General features: G+C 38.2%; 1 protein-coding gene across 5 annotated transcripts in view; it reads left to right on the forward strand.

Annotated features, from left to right (window-relative positions):
- LOC148110164 (interferon-gamma-inducible GTPase 10-like) overlaps positions 1-16,270 on the forward strand; it is a 78,743-nt gene that overhangs the window by 50,514 nt on the left and 11,959 nt on the right. For 4 of the 5 annotated variants that reach the window (XM_087862409.1, XM_087862410.1, XM_087862412.1 and 1 more), the window contains one exon: positions 3,264-4,480. In XM_087862409.1, coding sequence (XP_087718535.1) covers positions 3,264-4,480 — 1,217 coding nt within the window. Of the gene's footprint in view, positions 1-3,263; positions 4,983-16,270 lie in introns of those variants that run through there. The other variant, XM_087862411.1, reaches the window with a different exon arrangement.

The raw sequence follows: 16,270 nt of genomic DNA on the forward strand, positions 1-16,270 counted from the left end.
CAGACAGGAAATGGGGAACAGACTAAGCCGCCAAAGAGAGGTAAATACAGGCTGTGGATTGGGATTCCAGTGTGGACTTCTGGATTGAACCGAGGGCTAAGAACTGTTGCTCTGTCTGAGCTTTCTGTGTCAGTGACAGAATGATCCACTAACCCTGAACTGGAAAGGCAATTCAATTAGGATCTCTAAGACAAAAAAATAGCAGAGCTCAAAGCAAAATGGACTGACCTATGGGGTTTGGAAGTGTCGAGAAAGACAGTGAATTCAATAGGACTTGTAGGGAACTATGCTTGTATTTTGTTGTTCCCCAAATAGAGTCAGAAATTTGCGTAGGATCTAGACACTGCCACCAAATATGTTAAAAAATAAAATTCAACCAAGTGAATTCTAAAGACCTATTTGGCTTTATTAAATAATTTTTGAATTGGGTAGTATCCCATCCAGCAAATAGAAAGGAGCTCCATCATGCTGTAGAAATTGAAAGGTTTTTAAGTAAAGAGAGAACGCAGAAAAACAATTAATAGCAAAGAATCCATTGTTTTAGGTAAGGTTGTCCTCCTAAGGAGAGAAAAGGGGAATGATTACTACAGTTTTTAATGCTGACCAGAGCATGCCATGTTGATTGCTGAGAATTACATCCTTGGGGCTTGCAAATGCTCTTAGTTGTTACGTCTTGGTTCACTGATTTGGGGCTTTAACTTAAGTGGATCCATTATGGCCCCGTGGCTTTCTTTCTAACACATCTCTCCACAAAATATAAATCCTGTGTGTCTCACACTGACTTAATTTGAGTCCTAGTTTCACCTCTGCCAACCCAATTGTGTGTTTTTTCTGTGTTTCCTGAGACAGAGCTCTGCCCTTGGATTTGGGCCCTCACCTTGAATCCTAGCTCTGAGCTTTGCTAATGGTAGGACCTTCGTTGTCTAATCCTCAACCTCATCATTTGTCCAATTCTTAATTCATAGCAGAAATTATTATAATGTCCTTGTAGTGTTGTTAAGTGAATGAGGAGAGTAATGTATGTAGAGATGCACATCTCAGGTTTATTGGTATGGATTTCTCACATTCTCTCCCATTTCTACCCAGTTGCAGAAGACACACTGCTAGAGATTAGAATAGAAGTTCCCAGGGATATTAAAAAGTACTCTGTCCTTCCCCCCCCCTGCATTACTGTTGCATTACAAAATAATAACAACTTCACATGCAACATCAGGTGAGGTATGGAACCTTAACAATAGGGCATGGCTTTTGTGTGGTTGAAATTTGCTCAGCACCCAGAATTTTGCTGTCCATATCTGCTTGCCCTCTTTTTTTTTTTTTTAAGATTTTATTTATTTATTTGACAGAGAGAGATAGGCAGCAAGAGAGGGAACACAAGCAGGGGGAGTGGGAGAGGAAGAAGCAGGCTCCAGCGGAGCAGGGAGTCCGATGCAGGGCTGGATCCCAGGACCCCGGGATCACGCCCTGAGCCAAAGGCAGACGCTTAACGACTGAGCCACTCAGGCGCCCCATATATCTGCTTGCCCTCTGACCCTGTCATTTAGTTCCTTCTTTGTTTGTTCTGTTCTTCAGGACCTGTCTCAGTCAGATTTCCTCACCCTCTTGCTTATTTTTCCCCCATCCTCTGAGAATGCATGGGCATAAGACTACACCTGATGGGGTTGGAGTCTCACCTTGTTGGCTCCTCCTTGAGTCCCAGGTTGTATATGCCACTTCCACACCCAGGCTTGCTCATTTTGCTTTGTGTGCTGCCTGCTGTTCAAAGGGGGGGGGAGGTGGTCTCCAAACAGCAAGAGGTGATGCCTGCATGTGCCAGATGCTCAGGATTTCCACTTTTCTGTATGTGAAAAATATTCCTGCTGGATAGTCAGAAGTGCTGGCACCATGATTCTTAGTTGCTTAATAGCTTCCCTTTTCATATTTGACAAGCTAGATTCCCACACTTCTCTCTTCTAAGGAGAATGTCTGCATGCCCCGTTCATATGTGTGCCAGTCCAGACAAAGTACAATTGGTCTGAATAATTCCTTCCAAAAATATATTTTGCTATCCTCTCTTGCACTTCAGCCTGTGGGTACCAGGAAGCCCAAAGAGGATATCCTGACCCCTTACTCTAGCCAAAGGATATTTCTTCAGCCTGCATGCTGCCCAAATATCAGTGGTGACTTGAGGTAACTTGTTCCCTGGTCTAAAAACTCTGCACCCAATCTCTGTAGGGGACAGTACATAAATCTTTCACATTACATTTAGTCCTGAGTATATGATTTCTTCTGGTACCCTATCTCAAGGTAGAAGTCTCCAGTAATAAGTCCAAGGACTCCAGAACATGCTCAGTTTCATCGACATTAGAGAAGGTGACAGAGGGACGCCCTTATCATGGCTGATATCTTACATCCCATTCAGCAACTGCTTCAGTCTTTACTAACATGATCTTTTATATCAATTACACTTTGTACATCAGTCAGTCTTCCAGGTAGATTATCTCCCCTACATGATTTCTGTCCACTTTTATACACAGGCATGAAGCAGGTGATGGGTGGGGATCTCCGGACAGTTGGGGCGGCTCATAGCAAGTGCCAGCTGGATAGTCCAACATAGTTTTTTAGAACATGGGGATCCATGCCACCTACTGTTTCTGCTACAGGAAAAACAACGAGAGTCTTTTCAATACCTAGTTTCATGAACCAGCCATTTTCTAGATAAAAGAAAACACATTTGCAATCAATAAAAGTTCCTATCTCCTAATGAAGATACATAGCATCTTTTCTGAGAAGGAAAGGAGTCATTCATACTTACTTAGCTGCCTCATAGGAGAACCAAGGTCTATGACATGCTGATGTTGGAAGTTATCAGAAGAGGGTTTTCTGGAGGTTCTTATACCACAGGTGAGAAAAGGTGTGGTGGTGAATTTTTAGATTTGTTACCATGAAGAATTATTTTCATAACATTACAGATAAAGAAAACTGAAGCAAGGTAAATAATGAATAATGTGGGCAGCTAAGTTGGATAGAAGAATCAGGCTTTGAAATGAGTCTAGAAAAGTGGAGAACATCTTTAAGAAGGGCTTTCTAAGTTAAGGGAAGAGCCTAAGCAAGGAAAAACTTTACATCCAGGTCAGAATTCTACACACTGCCTGAACAGAAAGAGAAGGGCTTCTGAATACAATGTTGTGGTGAGGACTGAGTTTCTCCCTTGCTCATAATAACACACCCAAGCCACCTCTTGCACTAACTCGTTTTCCTTCCCTCTTATTTCCTCCCCCTAGTGTCCTCTACTGCTCCAGCCATGGGGACCTCCTCTTCCACATCCTCTAATAGAGAAGGTGGTGATTTGGCCTCCAGCTTTAACAAGTTTTTTAAGGACTTCAAGGTGGAAAGCAAAATCCTCTCTCAGGAAACCATCACTTTGATTAAATCACACCTAGAGAAGGGGGAACTTCAGAGTGCAGTTTCTGCAATTAATGATGCATTGAGAGACATTGACAATGCCCCACTGAACATTGCTGTGACCGGGGAGTCTGGGGCAGGGAAGTCCAGCTTCATCAATGCCCTGCGGGGTATGGGGCATGAGGAAGAAGGGGCTGCCCCCACTGGGGAACTGGAGACAACCACTGAAAGAACCAAATATGAACACAAGAAGTTTCCCAATGTGACATTATGGGACCTGCCAGGGGTAGGGACCACTAAATTTCAGCCTCATGAGTATCTGGAGAAAATGAAATTTGGTGAATATGACTTCTTTATTATCATCTCTTCTACACGCTTCAAAATCAATGATGCACAACTAGCTAATGCAATTAGAAAAATGAAGAAGAATTTCTACTTTGTCCGATCTAAAGTGGACAGTGATTTACATAATGCACAAAGAACTAAACCCAGCACTTACAATAAGGATGAAATCCTGCAAAGGATCCGCAATGACTGTGTGACTCAACTGCAGAAGGCCAAAGTGAAGGACCCTCAGGTCTTCTTAGTCTCCAGCCTTGATTTGTCTGAATATGATTTCCAAAGCCTGGAGACCACCCTTCTGAGGCAGCTCCCAGACCACAAGCGCCACATCTTCATGCAATACCTGCCAAATGTTACTGAGGCTGCCATTGACCGGAAGAGGGATTCCATGAAACAGAAGGTCTGGCTGGAGGCCCTGAAAGCTGGAGCATCGGCTACCATCCCTTTCATGGGTTTGATCAGTGATAAAGATGTAGAGAAGGTGGAACAGACTTTAACCCTCTACAGGTCTTATTTTGGGCTGGATGATGAATCCCTGGAAATCATAGCCAAGAACTGGCACGTCCCAGTGGAGAAACTCAAAGAAAACCTTCTGTCTCCTCATTTGCTATCAATTGAGAAGAATGATGAGTCATTGGGGAAAAAACTGTTAAGATATGTGGAAAAATTCTGCTCTGTTAGTGGAGGACTTATCGCCACTGGTGTTTACTTTAGGAAGATTTTCTACTTGCAGAATTATTTCCTTGAGACTGTGGTGAGTGATGCAAAAGTTCTTCTTAAAAAAGAAGAGATTTTTAAGGACTCTATGGACTCTGGGCAAACCTATCTACTTCAGAATGTAGGGAATAAAAATGGGAAAAGTGAGGCAGCCAGCTCCTGAATTATTCTCAGTGTTGGCATGGCACTGGTGCCTGGAAAGTTGAGTTAGGACTTCCCTGAAGCAATCCTGACCCATTGCCCTCAAGGTGTATCACAGACATTTCCATAATACACTCTTGAACAAACCACCAAACGTAATGACTATAATTTCACAGTGAGAGCAATGAAGTCTAAAGAATCCTTCCTTCATATGATTCTTTTGGGAAAAATGAAGGACAGTAATCTGAAATTTTCTGCTTATTGGAGAGAAAAACATTTTGTGTCATGGTTACTATATAGCCAGCACTAGTCTTTCTACTGACATAGTAGTAAAAAATAGCTGTTCACACAGTAGATCTTCAAGACTGATTTTTAAATAAAAGCATACATAGTCTGTTTTTGGCACTCCTGTCATGCTGTTGTAAATTCTGATCATTAATAGATCACCAATTAATGTGGCTGATAATCCTCCTTGTCCTTTCCAGGGTTACCATTTTATTTAAAAACATAAAAGGTAGCTGAACATGTGTCACAATAAATGGAAGAGAAACCTTAGCTAAGGAAAAGCTTTATCTGGGGTGCACTGTGAGAGGAACGCGTGTATAAGATGGGAACATACTCCAAGGGCTGCATATTGCATGTCTAGACACCCCTTGGCTGCTATCAGTGTATTTTGTGCCTGAACTTGAGAGGTTAGGGAATAAGAGACAAGAGGATTTTGATAAATCTAAGTGGAAATTTAAAAAATGAAAAAGGTATTTAGATATATGCAATCCTTCATCTAATAAGGGAAATGCAAATTGAGAATGACATCTACACAAAAATATCATTTATCTCTTATTAGATTGGGGGAAATTGCAAAGTTTGACATTCTGTGGGTGGCAGTGTAGAAAAATTGTTGTGGTCACACAGTTTTGGTGGGTACACAAAATGATCTAGCCTATAAAGTGGTAAATTAGGCCATATCTAGGAAAATTACACTCACATTTACACTTTGCCCCAGTGGTCTCACTTTGAAGAATCTGGGCCATAAAAAATGAGAGTAGATTGGTGGTTGGCAGGCATTGGAAAGTGGGGAAATGTGTAATGCTGTTGAAAGAGCACATCTTTCAGTTATAAGGCGAATGTATAGTATGGTGACCACAGTTAATAATGCTGTGTAATAGTACTATACAACAACAATACCTGAACTTTGCTAAGAGAGTACATCCTAAGCCTGCTCAACACACACACACAAGGTAAATATGTGAGGTGATGGTTGTATTAATTCACTTGGCTGCTGTGCTTATTCCTCCATATGTACCTATGTATCAAATCATCACATTGTACACTTTAAATATATATGATTCTATTTGTCACTTTTACCTAAATAAAGCTTGGGGGGGAGAACAAAAAAGCTGGAAAATTTTTTTAAAAGATACATGCTTAAAATTATTAATTCAGCATTATTTGAAATGGTAAAACACAAAATTCAAATGTTCTTTAATAAGAAATGTTAGAGCCACAATGACTTGTATATACAAAAAGAGTGAGTAATATCATATGTATAGCTATGCTCTCATCTCCAGGATATACTGTTTATTGTTCATTGAAAAAAGTAAGATGGATAATTTTGTGTGTAGTATATTACTGATGATCTAAGACAGTGTAAAATATGAATATATATTTGCACATATTCTTTAATTAAAAAGACAGCTGTAGTAATAAAATTCACTTATCTATAGGGAAAGTGATGCTACTGTGTCAAGAGGCAGTGTAAGAGCTAGATTTTACTCAATGTAACTTATTTTACATTGAAACATGCAAATGTCTTACAAAGCTATATAACTGTGTAATTAAGCAAAAAGACCCAACATTATAGAAATACAAATCAAAACAAATTGATCTAAGCTTTGTTCAAATAACAGAAGTGAAGTTATTTCAAAATTTTATTTACTTATTTTTAATTTTTAATTCCAGTATAATTAGCATATAGTGTTATATTAGTTTCAGGTATACAATACAGTATTTCAACACTTCTAATTATTACCCAAAGCTCAACACAATAAGAACCCTTTGATCCCCATTACCTATTTCACCCATCCTCTCTTATACCTCCCCTCTCATAACCATCAACTAGTTCTCTATAGTTCTGAGTCTATTTCTTGGTTTGCCTCTCTTTCTCTTTTTTTCACCTATGATCTGTTTTGTTTCTTAAATTCTACAGAGGAGTGAAATCCTACGGTATTTGTCTTTCTGTGACTGATGTATATTGCTAAGCATTGTACTCTCTACCTCCATCCATGTCATTGCAAATGGTAAGATTTCATTCTTTTTTGTGGCTGAGTAATATTCCATTTTATATGTTCACCACATATTCTTTATCCATTCATCCCTGGATGGACCCCTGAGTTGCTTCCATATCTTGGCTACTTTAAATAATGATGTAAGTGTGCATTTATCTTTTTGAATTAGTGTTTTCATTTTCTTCGGGTAAATACCCAGTACTGGAGTTTTTATAGTCATGGGATGATACAGTAATTCAGTGTATAATTTTTTGAGGAACAATCATACTGTTTTTCACAGTGATTACAACAGTTTACATTCCCACCAACAGTGTGCTAGCATTCCTTTTCTCCAAATCTTCAGCACACTTGTTTCTTGTGTTTTTAACTTTAGCCATTCTGACATGCATGAGGTGATATCTCATTATGGTTTGAATCTGCATTTCCTGATGTTAAGTGATGATGAGCATCTTTTCACGTGTCTGTTGGTCATCTGTGTGTCTTCTTCAGAGAAATGGCTGTTCGTGTCTTCTGCTCATTTTTCAATTGGATTATTTGGATTTTTTGATGCTTATTTGTATCACCTCATTATATGTTTGGATATTAACCCCTCGTTGGATATATCATTACCAAATATCTTCTATTTAGTAGACTGTCTTTTTGTTTCATTGATGGTTTCCTTCACTGTATAAATCCTTTTATTTTGATGTGGTCCCAATAGTCTATTTTTGCTTTTGTTTCCCCTGCCTCAGGAGTCATCTCTAGAAAAATGTTTCTGTGGCACATGTCAGAGACATTACTGCCTTTGCTGTCTTCTAAGATTTTTATGGTTTCAGGTCTCACATTTAGGTCTTTACCCATTTTGACTTTACTTTCATGTATGGTGTGAGAAAGTGGTCCAGTTTCATTCTTTTGCATGTTGCTGTACAGTTTTCCCAACACCATTTGTTGAAGAGACTTTTTCCCTTTGCATAGATTAATTGAGCATATAATTGCAGGTTTATTTCTGGGCTCTCTATTCTGTTCCATTAATCTTGTGTCTATTTTTGTGCCAGAACCAAGTTTTTTTTTTTTTTATTACTATGCTTTCTTGTATACCTTGAAATCTGGAATTGTGATTTCTCCAGCTTTTTCTTTGTTTTAAAGTTTTCTTTTGCTATTCAGGGTCTTTTGTAGTTCCGATTTTAGGATTACTTTAGGATTTTCGGGGGGGGCTAATTTTTGGTATTTTGATAGGGCTTGCAATGACTATGTAGATTGCTTTGAGTTGTATAGGTGTTTTAATAATGTTAAATTTTCCAGTCCATGAGTGAGGTATATCCTTCCATTTGTTTGTGTCATCTTCAGTTTCCCTCATCAGTGTTTTATAGTTTTCAGAATATAGGTCTTTTGCCTCTTTGGTTAAGTTTATTTCTAGTTATTTTATTCTGTGTGGTGTACTTGTATATGGGATTGTATTGTTAATTTCACTGATACTTCATTGTTAGTATGTAGAAATGGGACCAATTTCTGTATATTAATTTTGTATCTTGTGACTTTACTCAACTAATGAGTAGTGGTTGTTTTTTTTTTGGTAGACTCTTCAGGGTTTTTTATATATAGTATCATGTCATCTGCACATAGTGAAAGTTTTACACATTCCTTACCAATCTGGATGCCTTTTATTTCTTTTTCTGGTCTGATTGCTGTGGCTAGGACTTCTAATACTATGTTGAATAAAAGTGATGAGAGTGGGCATCCTTGTTTCTTTTTTCTTTCTTTTTTTTTTTTTTAAAGATTTTATTTATTTATTTGACAGAGATAGAGACAGCCAGCAAGAGAGGGAACACAAGCAGGGGGAGTGGGAGAGGAAGAAGCAGCCTCACAGCGGAGGAGCCTGACGTGGGGCTCGATCCCAGAGCACTGGGATCACGCCCTGAGCCGAAGGCAGACGCTCAACCACTGTGCCACCCAGGCGCCCCTTGTTTTTGTTTTTTTGTTTTTTTTTCTGATCTTAGAGGGAAAGCTCTCCATTTTTCAGCATTGGGTATGATGTTTGCTGTGGATCTTTCATAGATGACCTTGTTATGTTGAGGTATGTTCCCTCTAAACCTACTATGCTGAGAGCTTTAATCCTGGATAGACATTGTACTTTGTCAAATGCATTTTCTGCATCTATTGAAATGATCCTATGTTTTTTATCCTTTCTCACGTACATGTGATGTATCGTGGTGATTGATTTGCAAATGTTGAACCATCTCTGCATCTCCAGAATAAATCCTACCTTATTGTGGTAAGTGACTTTTCAATGCATCTTTGGATTGGGTTTGCTAATATTTTTGAGGGTTTTGCATCTATATTCACCAGAGATCTTGGTCTGTAGTTTTGTTTTTTGTTTTTTGTTTTTGTTTTTTGTTTTTTTTTTTTATGGTGTCTTTGTCTGCTTTCGGTCTCAGGGTAATGCTGGCCCTTAGAATGAATTTCGAAGTTTTCCTTACTCTTCTATTTTTTGAAATTGTTTCAGAAGAATAGGTTATTAACTCTTTTTTAAATGTTTAATAGAATTCACCTGTGAAGCCGTCTGGTCCTGGACTTTGTTGGAAGCATTTTGATTACTGATTCCATTTCGTCGCTAGTCATCAGTCTGTCAGATTTTCTATTTTTTCTTGAATCGGTCTTGGAAGTTTATAGGTGTCTAGGAATTTATCCATTTCTTCTAGGTTGTCCAATTTGTTGGCCTATATTAAGACCAATTACAATTAAGTCAAATAACAATTGTTCATAATATTCTCTTACTATCTTTTAAATTTCTGTGGTGTCAATTGTTATTTCTCTTCTTTCATTTCTGACTTTGATTAGCTGAGTCTTCTTGTCTCTCTGTCTCATCTCTCTCTCTCTCTGATGAGTCTGGCTAAACATTTATCAATTTTGTTGAGCTTTTCAAAGAACCAGCTCCTGGTTTCATTGACCTTTTCTATTATTTACTCATCTGGTTTTTTAGTTTCTTTTTTTTAAGATTTGATTTATTTATTTATGTGTTTATTTATTTATTTATTTGAGAGAGAGAGAGCATGAGCAGGAGGTGGGGGGGTGGAAAAGGGAGAGGGAGAAGCAGACTTCCTGCTGAGCAGGGAGCTTGATGTGGGGCTCAATCCCAGGACCCTGGGATCATGACCCAAGCTGAAGGCAGATGCTTAATCAACTGAGCCATCCAAGCACCTTATTTTTTTAGTTTCTATTTTGTTTATTTCTACTCTAACCTTTACTATTTAAGTCCTTGTACTATTGTTGGATTTTGTTTATTGTTGTTGGTTTTTTCTGCCAACTCCTTTAGGTGTAAGGTTAGGTTGTTTATTTGAGATTTTTTTGGTTCTTGACTTAGGTCTGTATTGCTGTATCTTTCCTCTTAGAACAGCTTTTGCTTCATCCCAATGATTTTTGACAATTATGTGTTCCTTTTCATTTCTCTCCATGCATTTTTTATTTCCTCTTTGATTTCTTAGTTGACCCATCCATTACTTATTTGCTTTTATTTAACCTCCATGTATTTATGTTCTTTCTAGATTGTTCTCTCATACTTGATTTCTGGTTTCATAATATTGTCATCAAAAGAGATTCATGCTATGGACTTCAATCTTTTTGAATATGTTGAGACTTGTTCATGGACTAACATGTGATCTATGCATGAGAATATTCCATGTAAACTTGAAAAGAATGTGTATTCTGCTGTTTTAGGAAACAATCTTCTGAATATATCTGTTACATCTATCTGGTCCAATGTGTCTTTCAATGCCGGGTTTTTTGTTGATTGTCTGGGTAATCTACCCATTGATGGTAGTGAGGTGTTCAAGCCCCCTACTATTATTCTATTCCTTTTGATTATTTCCTTCATTTCTATTGACAGCTGGTTTACATACCTGGGTGCTCTGATGTTGGGTGCATACAAATTGTGTGTGATTGTTATATCTTCTTGTTGGATTGTTTTCTTTACGATTATGTATGTCTTTTTACATAGTTGTAAAGTAATTTTGTCTGATATAAGTGTTGCTACAATGGCGTTCTTCTCACTTCCATTTGCATGATAAATGTTTCTCCATCCCTTTGCTTTCAATTTGCATGAGGCTTTAGGTCTGAACTGAGCTCTTGAAGGCAGCTTATACACAGGTCTTGCTTTTTTATCCTTTCATTCACCTATGTCTTTCATTTGGAGCATTTGGTCATTTTACAAAGTCATTATTGATAAGTATGTCCTTATTGCCATTTTCTTGCCAGTTTTATGCTTGTTTTTATAGTTCTTCTCTATTCCTTTCTTCTTTTGTTCTCTTCCTTACAGTTTGATGGCTTTTTTAGTGATATGCTTGGATTCCTATCTTGTTATTTTTAGCATATCTATTCCAGATTTTTGATTTGTGGTTACCATTAAGTTTACATGTAAATGTTCTTTTTTTTTCCTCTGAATTATTTTTATTTTATATGCTGGCTTAATCATTTTTTACTTGTTACAATTTTATGATCAGAGAACATCTATGCAATTAACCCTCGGTTTATATTAGCATACTTTATTCTTCTTAGTAACTTACCACTTTTATTTTCTTGTTTTTTTAATAATATTTTTTATTATATTATGTTAGTCACCATACAGTACATCCCTAGTTTTTGATGTAAAGTTCGATGATTCATTAGTTGTGTATAACACCCGGTGCACCATGCAATACGTGCCCTCCTTACTACCCATCACCAGCCTATCCCATTCCCCCACCCCTATCCCCTCTGAAGTCCTGTTTGTTTCCCAGAGTCCATAGTCTCTCATGGTTCATTCCCCCTCTGTTTACTCCCCCCCCTTCTTCTTCCCTTTCTTCTCCTACTAATCTTTCTACTTCTTATGTTCCATAAATGAGTGAAACCATATGATAATTGTCTTTCTCTGCTTGACTTATTTTGCTTAGCAAAATCTCCTCCAGTCTCATGCATGTGGCTGCAAATGTTGTGTAATCGTTCTTTCTGATGGCTGAGTAATATTCCATTGTATTATATGGACCACATCTTCTTAATCCAGTCATCTGTCGAAGGCCATCTTGGCTCCTTCCACAATTTAGCTATTGTGGACAATGCTGCTGTGAACATTGGGGTGCATATGGCCCTTCTCTTCACTACGTCTGGATCTTTGGTTAAATACCCAGTAGTGCAATGGCTGGATCATAGGGTAGCTCAATTTTTAACTTTTTAAGGGACCTCCACACTGTTTTCCAGAGTGGCTGTACCAACTTGCATTCCCACCAACAACGGAAGAGGGATCCCCTTTCTCCACATCCTCTCCAGCAATTGTTGTTTCTTGCCTTGTCTATTTTTGCCATTCTAACTGGCATAAGGTGGTATCTCAGTGTGGTTTTGATTTGAATTTCCCTGATGGCTAATGATTTTGAACATTTTTTCATGTGTCTGTTAGCCATTTGTATGTCTTCATTGGGAAAGTGTCTATTCATATCTTCTGCCCATTTTTTGATTTGTTTATTTGTTTCTTGTGTATTAAGTTGGAGAAGTTCTTTGTAGATCTTGGATACCAGTCCTTTATCTGTAGTGTCACTTGAAAATATCTTCTCCCATTCTGTGGGATGCCTCTTAGTTTTTTTGACTATTTCCTTGGCTGTGCAGAAGCTTTTTATCTTGATGAAGTCCCATAAGTTCATTTTACCTTTTGTTTCTCTTGCCTTTGGAAATGTGTCATGAGAAAAGTTGCTGTGGCCGATGTCGTAGAGGTTGCAGCCTATGTTCTCCTCCAGGATTTTCATGGATTCCTGTCTCACATTGAGGTCTTTCATCCATTTGGAGTAAAACTTTGTGTATGGTGTGAGAGAGTGGTCAAGTTTCAATCTTTTGCATGTAGCTGGCCAATTTTCCCAGCACCATTTATTGAAGAGACTGTCTTTTTTCCACTGGATGTTTTTTCCTGCTTTGTCAAAGATTAGTTGCCCAAAGAGCTGAGGGTCCATTTCTGCATTCTCTATTCTGTTCCATTGGTCTATGTGTCTGTTTTTGTGCCAGTACCATGCTGTCTTTGTGATCACAGCTTTGTAGTACAGCTTGAAATCCGGCATTGTGATGCCCCCAACTTTGTTTTTCCTTTTCAACAATTCCTTGGCGATTCGGGGCCTCTTCTGGTTCCACACAAATTGAAGGGCTGTTTGTTCCAGTTCTTTTTTTTTTTTAATGATTTTTTATTATATTATGTTAGTCACCATACAGTACATCCCCGGTTTCCAATGTAAGGCTCAATGATTCATTAGTTCTGTATAACACCCAGTGCACCATGCAATACGTGCCCTCTTTACTACCCATCACCGGTCTATCCCATTCCCCCACCCCCCTCCCCTCTGAGGCCCTCAGTTTGTTTCTCATAGTCCATAGTCTCTCATGTTTCATTCCCCCTTCTGATTACCCCCCCTTTCTTTATCCCTTTCTTCCCCTACTGATCATCCTAGTTCTTATGTTCCATAGATGAGAGAAATCATATGATAGTTGTCTTTCTCTGCTTGACTTATTTCACTTAGCATTATCTCCTCCAGTGCTGTCCATGTTGTAGCAAATGTTGAAAACTCGTTCTTTCTGATAGCTGAGTAATATTCCATTGTATATATGGACCACAACTTCTTAATCCAGTCATCTGTTGAAGGGCATCTCGGCTCCTTCCACGATTTAGCTATTGTGGACATTGCTGCTATGAACATTGGGGCGCATATGGCCCTTCTCTTCACTACGTCTGTATCTTTGGGGTAAATACCCAGTAGTGCAATGGCTGGATCATAGGGTAGCTCAATTTTTAACTTTTTAAGGGACCTCCACACTGTTTTCCAGAGTGGCTGTACCAACTTGCATTCCCACCAACAATGTAGGAGGGATCCCCTTTCTCCACATCCTCTCCAACAATTGTTGTTTCTTGCCTTATCTATTTTTGCCATTCTAACTGGCGTAAGGTGGTATCTCAGTGTGGTTTTGATTTGAATTTCCTTGATGGCTAATGATTTTGAACATTTTTTCATGTGTCTGTTAGCCATTTGTATGTCTTCATTGGAAAAGTGTCTGTTCATATCTTCTGCCCATTTTTTGATTTGTTTATTTGTTTCTCGTGTGTTGAGTTTGAGAAGTTCTTTGTAGATCTTGGATACCAGTCCTTTATCTGTAGTGTCATTTGCAAATATATTCTCCCATTCCGTGGGCTGCCTCTCAGTTTTTCTGACTGTTTCCTTGGCTGTGCAGAAACTTTTAATCTTGATGAAGTCCCATAAATTCATTTTATCTTTTGTTTCTCTTGCCTTTGGGGATGTGTCATGAAAAAGGTTGCTTTGGCCGATGTCGTAGAGGTTGTTGCCTATGTTCTCCTCTAGAATTTTGATGGATTCCTGTCTCACATCGAGGTCTTTCATCCATTTGGAGTTTATTTTTGTGTATGGTGTGAGATAGTGGTCAAGTTTCATTCTCTTGCATGTAGCTGTCCAATTTTCCCAGCACCATTTATTGAAGAGACTGTCTTTTTTCCACCAGATGTTTTTTCCTGCTTTATCAAATATTAGTTGCCCAAAGAGCCGAGGGTCCATTTCTGGGCTCTCTATTCTGTTCCATTGGTCTATGTGTCTGTTTTTGTGCCAGTACCATGCTGTCTTTGTGATCACAGCTTTGTAGTACAGCTCGAAATCCGGCATTGTGATGCCCCCAGCTTTGTTTTTCCTTTTCAACAGTTCCTTGGAGATTCGGGGCCTTTTCTGTTTCCATACAAATTTAAGGACTGTTTGTTCCAGTTCTTTGAAAAATGTCCTTGGTATTTTGATCGGGATAGCGTTGAAAGTGTAGATTGCTCTGGGTAGCATGGACATTTTAACTATGTTAATTCTTCCGATCCATGAGCATGAAATAAGTTCTGTATATAGCAGCCTATATTAAGTTGATGGTCACTTAAGTTTGAACCCATTCTTTATACCTTTTGCCATGTTTTATATATATGGAGTCATACTTTACACCCTTTTAGTTGTGAATCCCTTGACTGATTTTTATGGATATAATTGATTTTACTGCTTTTCTGCTTTAACCTCAAGATTGCTTTTGTAAACAATTGGTCTACTACATTTATTATGTTTGTATTTACCTGTGAAATGTCTACCTTTCCTAATTTTCTTAACCCTGATTATGGCCTTTTCTTTCCACTCAAAGTTTTCCCTTTAACTTTCTTATAATGCTGATTTAGTGCAGATGAACTCCTCCAAGTTTATTTTGTCTGGTAAAATCTTTATCTCTCCTATTCTGAATAACAGCCTTGCTCAATAGAATAGACTTAGCTGCAGGTATTTTTCTTTCAGCATTTTGAATATCTCATGACATTTTTTTCTGCTCTGCAAAGTTTCTACTTAAAAATCAACTGATGCTCTATGGGGATTCCCTTATATGCAAATGTTTTCTCCTATTGCTTTTAAAATTCACTTTTTGCCATTACTTTTTGCCATTTTAATTACTAGGTGTCTTGTTGTGGACCACCTTTTATTGATTTTTTTTTTGATGGCTTGCTGTGTCTCTTGGATCTAGATATCTATTGCCTTCCTCGGATGTGGGAAGTTTTCAGCTATTATTTCTTAAAATAATTTTTTGCCCCCTTTTCTCTCTCTTCTCCCTCTAGGATCCCTAAATGTGAATGTTATTACATTTGGTAATGTCACTGAGTTTCCTTAACCTATTCTCATTTCTTATTATCCTCTTTTCCCCCTTTTTCTTTCTTCTTCTTCTTCTTCTTCTTCTTCTTCTTCTTCTTCTTCTTCTTCTTCTTCTTCTTCTTCTTCCTGTTCAGTCTGGTTCCTTTTCATTACTCTGTCTTCTGAGTCATTGGTCTGTTCTTCTATTTCTTCTAATCTACTGTCTTTTCACTCTAGTGAATTTTTAATTTGAGTTCTTCATGTCCGATTGGTTCTTTTTTATACTTTCTATCTTTTTATCTTCTCACTGGAGGAAGATCCTCTACTCTTTCTTTCTATCTTGTCACTGAATGAGATCCTTTCCTCTTTTCTCAACTTCAGCACATATATTTATGATCATTACTTTGAATTGTCTATCAGACATATTGCTTAACTCCTTTTCTGTTAGCTCTTTTTCTGCTATTGTGTCCTGTCTTTTATTTGGTACATATTTCTCCTTCCTTATTTCATCTAACTCTCCATGATTCTATGTAGCAGGAAAGTCAACTAGGTCTCTTCACCTTGAGAGTAGTGTCCTTATGTAGAAGAGGTCCTGTAGTGACCTATAGTGCAATGTGCCCTGTTCCCCAGAACTGGTTCAATCTGTGGTGTCTCTTATGTGTGTTGTGTGTGTCCTATATATGATCAAAATGCATTGCCTTCATTCCAGTTGGCTGCAATGGCCCCCTTTGCTTTTTGTATAGTCCTTATGCTGTTAAAGGGACCTTC

The sequence above is a fragment of the Ursus americanus genome, chromosome 5 (assembly GCF_024610735.1).
Source record: "Ursus americanus isolate L20-20 chromosome 5, mUrsAme1.1.p, whole genome shotgun sequence".
Taxonomy (NCBI): Eukaryota; Metazoa; Chordata; class Mammalia; order Carnivora; family Ursidae; genus Ursus; species Ursus americanus.